The sequence below is a fragment of the Mizuhopecten yessoensis genome, unplaced genomic scaffold (assembly GCF_002113885.1).
Source record: "Mizuhopecten yessoensis strain PY_sf001 unplaced genomic scaffold, ASM211388v2 scaffold10641, whole genome shotgun sequence".
Classification (NCBI taxonomy): domain Eukaryota; kingdom Metazoa; phylum Mollusca; class Bivalvia; order Pectinida; family Pectinidae; genus Mizuhopecten; species Mizuhopecten yessoensis.
Window position 1 is genome coordinate 607992 of NW_018408648.1, and position 16417 is coordinate 624408.

Genomic DNA, 16417 nt, shown 5'->3' on the forward strand with positions numbered 1-16417 from the left:
ATACTGCGAAACACTGACTTCCGTTGGGTTTTAATTTTGTTGGTTTCGTTGGTAATAATTATTCACGAATTCATAGGTCCACGAACTTACTACAAGTTTGATATAAAGTGATTCTTCGTTTGAGTGGGTATCAAAACTCACCTCTTCACGTCTGCATTTTAGAATCTTTGCAAATACGTCATGTAAATACCACCCGTTTATTTGTTCAATTATGTGCACATTGCTTGCTTAAATGTATAAAAGTTAGTGTAAGCCTTTGTTTTTTGTTTTCACAATTATAACCATTACTATTATCCATATGTTGTAAAGCGCTTTAGAGTAAATTTACAAATTATATAGGCCGCTATATAAATGTTGTTTATTATTATTATTGTTAATTGAGTAGGTACTCGTAATTCACTGATTCACGAAAATACGTGATTTCACAGTTTTTATATTCCTGTAATGTGTAAAACACAAAGTTGAAATATATTTATGGGGATATAATCATTGACTGTAATATATCTATATATGGATCAAGAAGCCGAGAATTTTTTAAAGAAGTTGTTTAAGGAGATTCAATCATTATGATGTATTTAAAAAGCTGTGCATTTTCCCTTTTCAGGTCAATTTTCTGTTTCTACTTAATATTTTACGGATTCTGCTGTCCAAGCTGCGGGCAGTAAATTCTAACGAAGCGCATCAGTCTAGGTAGGTTTAAGTATACAGATGATAGGCTGGGACGTCTGGTGTTTCTAAAGTTGGACCAGGGTTAAGCTGATATTTAATAATATTTATAATCTATGCGTGTGATCTCAATATGTATCTCATTACGATCAATGCAAACATCTTTTCAAGATATCCCAAGAAACATGGGTGTATACATCATTTGATTTCTTGGTGTGTTGAGAAGTTGTTTTAAACGTTTGTTATTTTTTTTACTGAACTCTAAATACCACTCTATGTGTAAGATATATCTGTAATCGCGTTTGTTTTTGAACATGTGTAAAACAATGAACACAGCGAGACCATTATCTGCAGTAAAATCTTTCATACAATTGCAAAAGTAAATGACATGACGATTTGATTGGTGAAATAGTATAGAAGATATAAAACAATAAACCATCATAAGCCAAACGTACATTCTATATTTTATACAGCACGAATGCGCAGGAAATTAGTGATTATACTTGCTTAGAATATATCAAGCAATCGATGCTGTCTAGTAGGCGATGCTAAACACGTCAATAGTGACTAGATGAATTTAAAGAAGCAAATCTACGAAAATATAATTCTCATAGCGGTTCACAAATTATTATCCGTGGCTGTAGGGCCTTTGCAACCAGCCACTATATTACTCAACTCCCTGGGGAGCATACATCCAGTGCTGCCATTTCTGCGCTCACAGCTAGCAGTTTACAATTCTAGCACTGCCCAACCACTTACTCTAACAAGTGGAGTAAAGGATACAACACAGTACTGTGCCGTGACTCGAACCTGCAACCCTTCGGTCACGAGCCCGGCGTCCAATACCACTAGGCTACCATGTCTCCTTAAAATAGCAGTACTCAAGATAATGCGTCTATTGCATATGCCGATATTATGTAACACCAGTCAAGAACGATAAAAGTTCGTGTTTATTAATGCTATTGATCTTTTTCAGGCTAAAATCAACACAGAAAATATATGTGACTTAGCCATTTTGAGACATGTACACACTGCCATACTGTATTGCATAGTTTGTGTCAATAATCGACATTTAGATAAGATCACACGCTAACAAGTAAGCAAAAGATAAAAGACGTTCTTGAGACAAAATAGGTCTTGGTCAAACTATTGACAGAATTATTCCAGTAATCATGTCTTGACCAGCTCCGATACTAGCGGCGGCCTTGAAGATATTTATAGATAGTATTTAAAAAAAAAAACCAAGATTCGTTCCTTATAATCTGAAAAATATAGTCAAAGCAGAGGAATATATTACATTTAATCTTTACAACGTCTAGTAAATATGTTGACCGGCACAGATGGATGAGACATTTGCCTTCATACATATACTTCCTCCTATCTCCTCTGCAGCATGGTTTTACATTTTAGGGCTCATACAGCCTTTGACAAGAGATAAATTAAATTCCTGCATTTTTGTAACAAATAGCTGAGTATAGAGACAAATAGCTTCCCCCAGCACTCGAACAAAATAGTTTGCATTATTCGTTGGAATAGGAGAACAAATTGTGACACTAAATATATACATTTATGAAACATGGCTTGGAGTCTAGCATTGCGTTTAGTAAAACATTGTGGGACCAGCTGTTCATATTCATATCTTACTTGTTTCAGGGTACTGTATGTCCGTATCACAATGCCACTCGACTATATCGAAATACTGCGCCTTTTCACTTTATTATCAAGAGGTTTATTAATAAATCTTTTACGTTATTACAAACCAAAACACATATTTTTAATATGCACATCTATCAGAAACAAAACATAAATGCGTTAGCAGGGAGCTAAGTTTATAAGCGACCTCGTAAAAAAAAATCATGCGTGCGTGAAAATACGTTACTTTATTAAAAATCGATAAAACGTTTTCCACCCCAAAAGTTTATTTTTATTTTATTGGAAAGCATGTCAAATTATCAATTGGTTTATTACTAGGGCTGTTGTCTATTAGTTGGCGAAAGTTAAAGGTTTCAGAAACGAAATATTAAAAAAATAATTCCCTGCCACTTTGGAGAATATTGCAGTCCAAATAGAGAAGAAAAACTCGAGTGAAGGAATAATTTAAAGGTTAGCAAATCATGCAAAGGGTGATAATTTAACCTTAAATTATGTTAAAAAAAAGTTAAATTCACAAAACATAGTGTATTCATTATTAATATGTCAAAAGCCCAAATCATAAGCGTTTTCTTCTGCATCAACGACCTATGTAAATAACATACTCCGTCTTTTCGTATTGCAGAATTATCTGCTCTTGTGAGCAGGTATTGATTGTTACGTCATTTGTTTGTGAGAGTAACGTCATCAGTTTTTGAGAAAAAGACGTAATTTGCTCACACAAATCAATGACGTAACAATCAATACCTGCTCACAAGAGAAGATAACTCTGCAATACGCAAAGACGGAATAGGTCAGACCAAGTTAATGCCATACCCTCAAAATGGGAACTGGTGTAATGACAACAAAACAAGTATATTAAAAAACCTGTGACATAAGTTTGTCAGAAAGCATTCTACAGTGCTTAAATTGTGATATTCGGAGCTAGCCAGTGATTATTATAAAAAAACACATTTGAAAAGTGCTACATTTATATATAAAAAAGTAGTAAAATTCATTAGATTTAACATAAATGCTTAAGTCGTTACATTATTGTGTATCGTCTAAAGCTTTGTAAAACAATTAAACAAAAGTTGTACCTTTTGCTAGAATGTATTTTTTTTTCCACTATATTTTACAGAGTAGAATTGAAATTGGCATTAAAACACATGAATTTTGTAAGAAAGGTATTTAACTAGGGACCCATATTAGCATTCAGGAACTGTGTACCTTTATACTTACGTAAACTACTGTATGTTGTCAAGAGTTGTGGTTGTTATCATGCTTTCCTACATTCACGAGAAGTCCCCGACCAAGATGTATGTCACTTGTGTGAAAACCATGGTTACCACATCAAAAATTACCAAAAAATGCCAAAAATTGCTATTTTAAACCCAAAATTTNTCTTATCCTAATACCGTTGCTGGGCCTACAGTACTTTGTGATCCCATTTCAGCCAGACACTCCGTCGCCTATCTATGACATCATATCCGCTGTGCTTACGTCATATCAGGTACGTATGCCATGTTCTTGTTATATAAACAACACATTAACAGTCTGTTCCTGTGTTCCTGGGTCATATCATTATACCTACCAAAAAGAGTAGATATAGACGCTTTCGTCACGGTGTTATTTTCATTTGTAACAAATTACAACGCGAATTATTGGATGCAATTTAGAAGCTTAGGGATATGCTATGTAGAATACCATGACAAACAATTTCCTTGTATCAACATTCTTTCTTACAGGGCGTACTTGTCGCACTATTTTTCTGTTTCTGTAATGGGGAAGTTATAAACGTCGTTCGGCGGAAGTGGAAATTAATGAGGGAGAGACTAGGCAGCGTGGACATGAAGCGAAGTAATACATTTAACGTGAGTCTATTGGAGACGACCTATGTACCGAGGGCAACTTCTGGAAATGGTTCTTTTAACCGAAAATCAGAGGAAGGATCATCATCTGCGAAGGTATGGGAAAACAGTTCGTCCGAAAAAGAATCATGATCATGAACACATTAGGGTTGTTTCTTATATATTTTCTATTCCACATTCTAGTTAAAACGTTGATTGTTTTCGACTTCTCAACGAAAATCCATTTCTATGCTCAGATGAAAAACGTTATGTCAAAGCATTATTTACCCCGTACATAGCTAGAAAAATTGTAAAAAAAGGACACAGAAACGAATTATATATATAATAGTATATCTATAAATATATAAAGTTGGGTAGGCTGACTAAGTGGAAGGTGTACTCGCTTTTCATTAAGAAATGGGTCAGGGTTATATTCCCGGATAGGACGCTTTTGCTTCGATCCATTCTACCGCGATCGGAAAAAAATCTTTTGTTTTGCTCCATTCTACCGGTGTTATTTGCTTTGCTCCATTCTACCGGTGTTATTTGCTTTGCTCCATTCTACCTGTTGTATTTGCTTTGCTCCATTCTACCTGTATCATTTGCTTTGCTCCATTCTACCGGTATTATTTGCTTTGATCCGTTCTACCTTGTTATTTGCTTTGCTCCATTCTACCTTGTTATTTGCTTTGATCCATTTTACCTTGTTATTTGCTTTGATCCATTCTACCTGTATCATTTGCTTTGCTCCATTCTACCGGTATTATTTGCTTTGATCCGTTCTACCTTGTTATTTGCTTTGACCCATTCTACTTTGTTAATTGCTTTGCTCCATTTTACCTGTGTTATTTGCTTTGATCCATTCTACATGTGTTATTTGCTTTGACCAATTCTTCCTTGTTATTTGCTTTGATCCATTCTACCTGTGTAATTTGCTTTGATCCATTCTACCCGTGTTATTTGCTTAGCTCCATTCTACCCGTGTTATTTGCTTTGATCCATTCTACCTTGTTATTTGCTTCGCTCCATTCTACTTGTGTTATTTGCTTTGATCCATTCTACCTGTGTTATTTGCTTTGTTCCATTCTACCTTGTTATTTGCTTTGCTCCATTCTACTTGTGTTATTTGCTTTGATCCATTCTACCGGTGTTATTTGCTTTGCCCCATTCTACCGGTGTTATTTGCTTTGATCCATTCTACCTTGATATTTGCTTCGCTCCATTCTACTTGTGTTATTTGCTTTGATCCATTCTACCGGTGTTATTTGCTTTGATCCATTCTACCTTGATATTTGCTTCGCTCCATTCTACTTGTGTTATTTGATTTGATCCATTCTACCGGTGTTATTTGCTTTGATCCATTCTACCTTGATATTTGCTTCGCTCCATTCTACTTGTGTTATTTGATTTGATCCATTCTACCGGTGTTATTTGCTTTGATCCATTCTTCCTTGTTATTTGCTTTGCTCCATTCTACCCGTGTTACTACCTTGTTATTTGCTTTGATCCATTCTACTTTCTTAATTGCTTTGCTCCATTTTACCTGTGTTATTTGCTTTGATCCATTCTACATGTGTTATTTGCTTTGACCAATTCTTCCTTGTTATTTGCTTTGATCCATTCTACCTGTGTTATTTGCTTCGAACCATTCTACCTGTGTTATTTGCTTTGATCCATTCTCCCTGTGTTATTTGCTTTGCTCCATTCTGCCTGTGTTATTTGCTTTGATCCATTCTACCTGTGTTATTTGCTTTGTTCCATTCTACCTTGTTATTTGCTTTGCTCCATTCTACTTGTGTTATTTGCTTTGATCCATTCTACCGGTGTTATTTGCTTTGCCCCATTCTACCGGTGTTATTTGCTTTGATCCATTCTTTCCTTGTTATTTGCTTTGCTCCATTCTACCCGTGTTACTACCTTGTTATTTGCTTTGATCCATTCTACTTTGTTAATTGCTTTGCTCCATTTTACCTGTGTTATTTGCTTTGATCCATTCTACCTTGATATTTGCTTCGCTCCATTCTTATCATTTGCTTTGCTCCATTCTACCGGTATTATTTGCTTTGATCCGTTCTACCTTGTTATTTGCTTTGATCCATTCTACTTTCTTAATTGCTTTGCTCCATTTTACCTGTGTTATTTGCTTTGATCCATTCTACCTGTGTTATTTGCTTTGCTCCATTCAATCTTGTTATTTGCTTTGATCCATTCTACCTGTGTTATTTGCTTCGAACCATTCTACCTGTGTTATTTGCTTTGATCCATTCTACCTGTGTTATTTGCTTTGATCCATTCTACCTTGATATTTGCTTCGCTCCATTCTACTTGTGTTATTTGCTTTGATCCATTCTACCGGTGTTATTTGCTTTGACCCATTCTACCGGTGTTATTTGCTTTGATCCATTCTTCCTTGTTATTTGCTTTGCTCCATTCTACCCGTGTTATTTGCTTTGCTCCATTCTACCTGTGTTATTTGCTTTGACCCATTCTACCCGTGTTATTTGCTTAGCTCCATTCTACCCGTGTTATTTGCTTTGATCCATTCTACCTGTGTTTTTTGCTTTGATCCATTCTACCGTGTTATTTGCGTTGATCCATTCTACCTGTGTTTTTTGCTTTGATCCATTCTACCGGTGTTATTTGCCTGTGTTATTTGCTTTGACCCAGTCTACCCGTGTTATTTGCTTAGCTCCATTCTCCCCGTGTTATTTGCTTAGCTCCATTCTTCCCGTGTTATTTGCTTTGCTCCATTCTCCCCGTGTTATTTGCTTAGCTCCATTCTTCCCGTGTTATTTGCTTTGCTCCATTTTACCTTGTTATTTGCTTTGCTCCATTTTACCTTGTTATTTGCTTTGATCCATTCTACCTGTGTTATTTGCTTTGATCCATTCTACCTTGTTATTTGATTTGCTCCATTCTACCCGTGTAATTTGCTTTGCTCCATTCTACCTGTGTTATTTGCTTTGATCCATCCTACCTTGTTATTTGATTTGCTCCATTCTACCCGGGTAATTTGCTTTGCTCCATTCTACCTGTGTTATTTGCTTTGATCCATTCTCCCTGTGTTATTTGCTTTGCTCCATTCTACCTGTGTTAATTGCTTTGCTCCATTCTACCTGTGTTATTTGCTTTGATCCATTCTTTCTGTGTTATTTGCTTTGATCCATTCTACCTGTGTAACTTGCTTTGATCCATTCTACCTGTGTTATTTGCTCTGATCCATTCTACCTGTGTTATTTGCTTTGCTCCATTCCATCCGTGTTATTTGCTTTGATACATTTTACCTTGTTATTTGCTTTGATCCATTCTACCTGCGTTATTTGCTTTGCTCCATTCTACCTGTGTTATTTGCTTTCCATTCTACCTGTGTTATTTGCTTTGATCCATCCTACCTTGTTATTTGATTTGCTCCATTCTACCCGTGTAATTTGCTTTGCTCCATTCTCCCTGTGTTATTTGCTTTGATCCATTCTACCTGTGTAACTTGCTTTGATCCATTCTACCTGTGTTATTTGCTCTGATCCATTCTACCTGTGTTATTTGCTTTGCTCCATTCCATCCGTGTTATTTGCTTTGATCCATTTTACCTTGTTATTTGCTTTGCTCCATTCTACCTGTATCATTTGCTTTGCTCCATTCTACCGGTATTATTTGCTTTGATCCGTTCTACCTTGTTATTTGCTTTGATCCATTCTACCTGTGTAACTTGCTTTGATCCATTCTACCTGTGTTATTTGCTTCGAACCATTCTACCTGTGTTATTTGCTTTGATCCATTTTACCTTGTTATATGCTTTGATCCATTCTACCTGTGTTATTTGCTTTGCTCCATTCTATCCGTGTTTTTTGCTTTGCTCCCTTTTACCTTGTTATTTGCTTTGCTCCATTCTACCGGTGTTATTTGCTTTGCTCCATTCTATCCGTGTTTTTTGCTTTGATCCATTTTACCTTGTTATTTGCTTTGCTCCATTTTACCTTGTTATTTGCTTTGCTCCATTCCACCTTGTTATTTGATTTGCTCCATTCTACCTGTGTTATTTGCTTTGATCCATTCTACCTGTGTAATTTGCTTTGATCCATTCTACCCGTGTTATTTGCTTAGCTCCATTCTACCTGTGTTATTTGCTTTGATCCATTCTACCTGTGTTATTTTCTTTGATCCATTCTACCGGTGTTATTTGCTTTGCTCCATTCTATCCGTGTTTTTTGCTTTGATCCATTTTACCTTGTTATTTGCTTTGCTCCATTCTACCTGTGTTTCGTTCCTAGCCGACCCTTACAGATTCGAGGAAAGAGTAGGGGTGCTGTATCTAACCACATGCAATGGTAAGAGGCGAGTAAGGAGGTGCTGCCTGCAAACCAGGCTTTTAAATGTGTTTTCTGCTAAAGGTACATCGAAGAAAACTAACCTGCTCTGCTAACCCCATCACATTACTTGGGGTCTATGTCCTTTCTTTACTTTTCTACTATTTCTTTTTTGTTAGTGTTTCCATAGAAACCTCCTTCATATAACCTTAGAAGTGGCGTGAAACCCCGTAAAGAACAGAAATGTTTTGAGTTCCAGTTCCCCTGCATTATGTTCTTGTCTTGTCTATCCATATACTAGGCATTATAAATAAGACAAAAAGGGTTCCTTTTGAATATATGTATGTCTTTGCAGAAAATATCCAAAATAAACATATTTACTGCAACATATGGCGAGGTTGTTCATTCCAGACATTAGTATTACAATTCAAGAGAACGAAAATCTATATTTCATATTTTCATGTAGAAATACAGCGCAAGGAAAAGAGTGCCTACAAAATCCTAATTTATAAATTACATCTCTTTTGATACAACAATTATTTATATTTAAGCTCCGGAACTCCTTTATTCCGAAACATAAGAAATGTAGCCTAAGGAAAGAAAGTCTACCAAATCCTTAAAACTTTAAACAATACGTTCTGTTAAACCGGTATTATATTTCTAAGCTAGTATGTATGCTAATTATATTATGCTTACTATCTATGCTTCGTTTTCCTAATATCATGTCCTTTGCTCCGTTTTACCTGTGTCATGTATGATCTTAGCTTCGTCCTTTCTCTTAGTATTGTTGTTGTATCCGATCTCCCCACCCTTTCCGGCAAATTTTCTATGATCAGTCCTTTATGTGTTTGATTTTAAGCACTGTTCACACTGTAATGATATAACGCGGATTATTTAGGAGGGACTTTCGATTAGGAACTTTTGAACTTAAAATAAGTTTCTCCTGTCATTAATAAAGCTTAATATCCTTTAAACTGAATAAGTAAACTTTGAAAGTAATACAACAATTCACACTTCTTTACCCACCTTCTTGAAGTGATCTCGTCTCGTTAGATCTGATCTGAGCTATAGAACGACCCCAACATAACTTCTTTACCATTCACATAACTGAACAAGATATTATTGATAAGCTGTAAGCACTTGCACCAAACTGCCAAAGTCATAAAGGCGTCTTATAGACTATTGTTAACTTTATGTAATGTAAAATAAATATATTTCAATTGTTCCCTTCAACACAAACAATGTTCATATTACAACTGTGTATTCCGGCAAGGTGGTAAGGGGTGACCCAGCCTCTTTTATGATCATATCCATTACTACCGAATTAACAAGCATTATGTAATTTATTGTAAATTACATGTTTAATTATCTATCAATACATTTCTAAGAAAGTGTAAGATTTTTGCTAAAGGATTCAATATTCCATTTTTCATTTAGCATTCATAACTAATATTGCAATGCCTTGGATTGGTAATTATTTCTTATAGTTTTCTTTAACTGCAAAGCCTCTGATGTTTGGCATGCCTGCTTCATTATTAAAAAAATGTATTATGTAATTGTAAATTGTACTTATGTCTAAAAAAAGGCCATAGATGGATACGTATAAATCTAAGGGGAAAACCCTAAGAGTAAGGGTGTATCCAAAGTAAGTTTTAGGGTCACATTTGTTTTAGCATAAGTATTACTGATAAGGAACAGATGATGAAAATATTTCACGCAACACGTCTGTCTCTGGTTCTCCTGTTACCGTTTACAATTTATCATTCCCTGCTCATTTTTTGTTTGTTTTCTCATTCGATATCATCAAACACCCTCTTCTAATCTCCGTTTCTATGCTTTGTCATTGAATGTTCAGAATCTTCTGTATTGATGTCAAAGGTTCGATGTCAACATGAAAGATATTTTGCTTGTGATGATTTAAAGATACATTTTATATTATTACAATTTGTATTTATATTAACAAATATGATAGTAATAAAATCTCAAAAAACACAATCACAACCATATTAAGTTTTAAGGAAAACGGCTATTTATCATTGATAAATATAATGAATGTAAAATATTCTAGTTAGTAAAAGAGTTATACAGTCCGGGTTTATTTCCAAATTACACTTAAAGTTAATATGAATACTATAAAATATTCTGGAATAAGAATATAAGCTCTGTGATTTCTATGTTATTTTATAACCTCCGTGTTCCGTATGCTATGTTCTGAAATCCTTCCTCCCTGTGTAGTGTTCTTACCTTTGTGTTCCATATGCTGTTTACTAAACTCCATTCTCTAAGTGTTATGTTCTTACCATTGTGCTCCATAAGCGATAGAACATATATATTTGGTAGATTTGGCATTATCTTCCCAAAGGAAACAGGCCACACAAAGACCGTATGTCACATATTGGCCATCCATTAATAAAGTTCAAAAGCCAATTCCACCAAACATATATTTAATTTACTGGTAAAGTCACACCAACTCTAGGACATATTATAACTGTTTGTACATTTTCAAAAGCAGTATTTACTTCGTGTAGCTAGTATGGTTATACCCAATCTGTGGTGCCCAGGGGAAAGTACATAGCTATGCATACTATGTTATGTATGCCTTTATCATTACAATGCAACAAAAAATCTAAATTCTAAAGAAAATAGTGGTAATCAGTTTCATAGCTTTGTTCGCATTCACAATGTGGAGATTCAACTAAATGATCTTTATAAAGGTCGTAATTTAGGTTACTTGCACCATTTCTTATCAAAGAATTATGTTTATGTTGCGATTTCCAGACAATTTGAAAATATCAGTTGTTTCAGATTGAACATAATGATTTTGACCTAAAAAGCTTATGAACTGCTTGATAGATTTAATATTATGAACATTAGGAGATTTTTTTTATTGAATTAATGAAACATAAAAGGGAAAACAACTTTCATAATTATTTACAGTACGACATAATGGTGGTTTAAATATTCTATATGATCTCAAAGGATATCTTTTCAGATTATCATCATAAAAGAAGGGTTCAGTTATTCCCTTCAGGTAATGTGTTGTTTCAGTATTCATAATTTTCCTTTGTTATTTGTTTCTTATTGCGATGTTCCTGCGTTTGATGTCGAATTAACCCTGTTTTATCTTCTTATTTTGTTCTCCTAATTTCCCTGGTGATATTGTATAACCTTCAGTCCAACTGTTACAGGATTGTGATGATATGTGCCGGACTGATCCATTTGCAATGCCTTACACACCGGTGGAGCGAAACGACCTTGACAGCGGTGAAGTGTGATTGATCATGACTGAACGTCAGTTAAAGAGCATATAAGCTGCCGGAAGACCAATTTAAGACATTATTGCTAAACATATGTTGACTGTGTAATTGTCAATTTGAGATATGATACAACAGAAAGATGATTTTATTGTTTAATACCTCTGTTGTACCGAGGTGTAAAAAAAACACACCCTTAAGCAATTTTACCATTTATGTATGATATCGACGTATAAATATCACTTGTCTTTAACGCATTGTTATAATTATTATGTATGTATGAGAGTTGGACGTCTGGCTTTTTAATAATATGTGTATAAGATATCGATGTACGAATGTCATGTGCGTAAAAGGGAATGTTATGTCATGACCATTTGAGGGTTGGATGTCTCGCTTTTTACTAATGTGTATATGAGATATTGACGTATGAATATGATGATGTTCCGTCTTTGCGTATTGCAGAGTTATCTTATATTGGGAGCAGGTATTGATTGTTACGTCATTGGTCTGTGAAAAAATGATGACGTTTCTCTCACAAACAAGTGACGTAACAATCAATGCCTGCTCCCAAGAGAAGATAACTCTGCAATATGCAAAGACGGAATAGTTTGAGTGAATGAGACTTGGACGTCTGACGTTTTAATAAAGTGTGCATAAGACTTCACTTGTCCCTCATGTGAACTTGAGACATGAGGGCAGGCTGTTCTATCATGTGTGTATGAAATATGGACGTGTGGCTGTGTGATTAAGTGTGTATGATACATCAACGTCTGGCTGTTTCAACTGTGTGTATATACGATGTCTGCCTGTTCTATTATGTGTCCCAACGCATCGTCGTATGGCTGTTGTAATAATGTATGCACAATACATATGGTGGACACCTGATTACTGTCTAACTGACCAACGGATATGAATGTACAATAATCGTATTTAAGTTTTGTCTGATGTGCACCTACCCGCTCTTATGCTTGTTTGTAAGACAGACACGATTCTGTCTGTTAGGTGTCAGTATATTCATTATCGATATGTATGGTTGATGAGTGTTCATGATAAACTAACGGTATTAATTAAGAAACATAATATTCGAACGACTTTTCTCCTATCCAGAGGTTTCACTTTCAGAAGAAACGAAGAGTTCGTCTTTTGTTTTACGATTTTATTGACAGGAAACACACTTTGTCAGCTCTGACTCTACCAATCTATATTCGGCTGTATTCGAAGAAGCAGAGATTAACAAATGATATATTATATTGATAAGAAAATTTTATGATTGACGTAAACCACCTGCAAAACTACCCTTTTCTAGGCTTCCTCTATGACCTGCAACTTACATACCAACACTTTATTATACACAAGCATTTCATGTGAAGAAACAATTTTACAGTTAAGTACAGCAAATGTTTTTTATTCTATCTCGACGTTTTACAATACAAGCAGTGTGCTACATATGAGTACAACACAAATGTGTAAGAGGCGGGGTCAACGTATTATGAATGCGTACAGTAAGCTTACATCAAACAGATTTTGTTTGAGAATATATTTAATGGTAAAAGGAACTACATCGACTTACACAAAATTAATTGCTATATTTAAAAAATTGATAAAATGCTTCCATCAGCAAGTTAAAAGCATTTTTTTTTTAAATACAAATAAAGCCTGTATTATTTTATTACAGTAAAATGGACACTTTTCTAATACATTTTAAGAACAAAGCAATCTTTGGTCTTGATATTGGGTTTTGCAGGTTGGTCATGTGAATGGAATTTTATCTGGTAAATTGTTTATATTTATCTTGTATAAAGATCATAGCAAAAACACGTTAAAATTCCTTTAACTTGTGTCCTAAATAATCGTTCTCGACATGTAAGGGGTTTCGCTTACTTGCGTTTCTCGATACACCCTGAGCATGTCATGACCAAGTCGAAGGCATAGAGAAAGTTATTAATTGGTTTCATGTAAGATATGACCAATTTAAGGCTAAAACGCATCCTTTGGAAATTGTACAGGCGCGACACCCTACTGTATAGACAGTCCATGTTACCGTTTATCTGTTTTGCGATTCGTTTGATGGACATTTAAGTATTAAATAACATTCCTTTCCGCGCTATGGTCCTTTAACACGGAACAGGCTCGTAGACAATATGTATAACGCGCTAACGTTGTGATTATTTGTCTGCAATCCTGTTTCGTGTAATTTGACCATAACACGGACCAGACTGCTGTTTTATTATTATATTTACACTTTTATTTTTTATTTAGTTTTCAACGCACTTTTAAATCCAAACTTTTCGGTGCTTGTTCAAGAGGTCGAACAGCCCATGGGACTGCTCACGGGATGTTGTCTCGTGACTTTCCCCGTAAAAACATGGTTCGTTGAAATATACACAAAAACATTGTTCATAATTGAATCCATCAATATATATTTAATTCACATTATATAATAGTCTTTCGTATAATCCAAAAATAGTGGTTTAACGCTTATTTGAAAGGAATAACGATCTGGTAGTAAGTCGGACCCTTAAAGATATTACTACGCCTGCGAAATGGTCTCATAACACGGAACTGGCTTTGGTACATGTAGTGTTATAAAGCTGTAATGGAGAGCAAATGTAAATATGATAGGATCAAGGTTATGTACCTGTATTATCCTGAAATTGGCGGGAAAAGGGCTTTCTATTTTATTGTGAAATATATAACAGGGGTGAAAAGAACATAAGGGAGCGTAATACTAGAATTAAGGGTTTTTAGATGGGTATCAGACAAGGATATCTTGATGAAGTATATAACTAAAAGGAAAATGTGGCATGTTGATGTTTACAATTAATGAAACAAAAGACAAAATTAAATCAAACTTACGTAATTTATGATGATGAATAATTTCATATCTGCCTCTTAATGAAAACAAAATATATGCAATTATTACCGACCTTATACTCTGAATATGAAATAAAATGAATGCTTAATTTTACAGGAAGTGTATTTAATGAGTATATTACTATCATTTACATTAAAATGTTTAGTGTTAAACATATGTTGAATACCAATATTAATTTAATCTCAATTTATTTTTTGTGAAATTGTATGTTGTCTGTGTCTGGTATGCTCCAAGTCATTGGTTTTCAAATAAAGCAATTTCTGCAGAGAGATTACATGTAAAGCAAGTTTGGGAAGATATGGACTGACAATGTAACCCTATCAAAGTAAAACAACAACTTGACATTCTTAGTTTGCAAGAATTTCGTGTTTAGTCAATCTAATCACTAAACGTCTTAGTGTATAAAAATATAATGGCCAAGGACAAGGACAAAGATAATCACTAAACGTCGTAGTGAGTGTGTTAAAATGTAATGACCAAGGGCAAGGCCAAAGATAATCACTAAACGTCGTAGTGAGTGTGTTGAAATGTAATGGCCAAGGACAAGGCCAAAGATAATCACTAAACGTCGTAGTGAGTGTATAAAAATGTAATGGCCAAGGGAAAGGCCAAAGATAATCACTTAACGTCGTAGTGAGTGTATAAAAATGTAATGACCATGGGCAAGGCCAAAGATAATCACTAAACGTCGTAGTGAGTGTGTTGAAATGTAATGGGCAAGGACAAGGCCAAAGATAATCACTAAACGTCGTAGTGAGTGTATAAAAATGTAATGGCCAAGGACAAGGCCAACGATAATCACTAAACGTCGTTGTGAGTGTGTTGAAATGTAATGGTCAAGGTCAAGGCCAAAGATCATCACTAAACGTCGTAGTGAGTGTGTTAAAATGTAATGGCCAAGGACAAGGACAAAGATAATTACTAAACGTCGTAGTGAGTGTGTTAAAATGTAATGGTCAAGGTCAAGGCCAAAGATGATCACTAAACGTCGTAGTGAGTGTATAAAAGTGTAATGGGCAAGGACAAGGCCAAAGATAATCACTAAACGTCGTAGTGAGTGTGTTGAAATGTAATGGGCAAGGTCAAGGCCAAAGATAATCACTAAACGTCGTAGTGAGTGTGTTCAAATGTAATGGCCAAGGTCAAGGCTTAAGGTAACCACTAAACGTCGTAGTGAGTGTGTTAAAATGTAATGGCCAAGGGCAAGGCCAAAGATAATCACTAAACGTCGTAGTGAGTGTGTTAAAATTAAATGGCTAAGGAGAAAGCCAATACTGCTTTTAGATTCACTTCATAGGCAATATCTATGCCCACTGCATTACAGGAAATGACATAGACCACGTTAATCAAATTCTACCCAGAATCTCTGAAAAGATGAACTCATGGAACAACCTCATAGCACGTGTCTTTTCTCGAAGCTTAATTTTGAGATAAAGTCCATGAAACACAATTGCGAAATCTGTTCTCATCAGTTCGTTCTAACTTTATGTCATATTTTGTACTGTAACAATCTTAAATAAACACTCAAAGCACAGTTATATATTTCATCATTATGATTTCTATTGTTGCGTCTTAATGACATCACACGGAGAAGGCGTGTCTGCTAAATTAAAACATTCTGTAATGCAGTATGCCTCCGTCTATGTGTTGATATTGAGGATGTATTTTGAGATTGTTGAGATTTTATACGAACCAAGAGCAAACATAGGATTCAAGGTCGACTTCGTGCTGCCTGCTGCCTTCTCGGAAGACGGATTTTATTGAGTCGTGTTATTTGAGCCGGACAGAACTGATACCGAAAGACAGTGTGTTAAGATGATTACAATAACCTGTGGCGAT

General features: G+C 35.1%; 1 protein-coding gene across 1 annotated transcript in view; it reads left to right on the top strand.

The window, feature by feature from the left end:
* The window catches only part of LOC110461607 (calcitonin gene-related peptide type 1 receptor-like), a 64473-nt gene extending 52263 nt beyond the window's left edge, over positions 1-12210 (top strand). Inside the window, exons 9-12 of the mRNA XM_021515146.1 lie at positions 605-690; positions 3703-3808; positions 4044-4262; positions 11638-12210. Coding sequence (XP_021370821.1) covers positions 605-690; positions 3703-3808; positions 4044-4262; positions 11638-11724 — 498 coding nt within the window. The 3' untranslated portion in view covers positions 11725-12210. The remainder of the gene's footprint in view (positions 1-604; positions 691-3702; positions 3809-4043; positions 4263-11637) is intronic.
* Positions 12211-16417: the final 4207 nt, after the last annotated feature.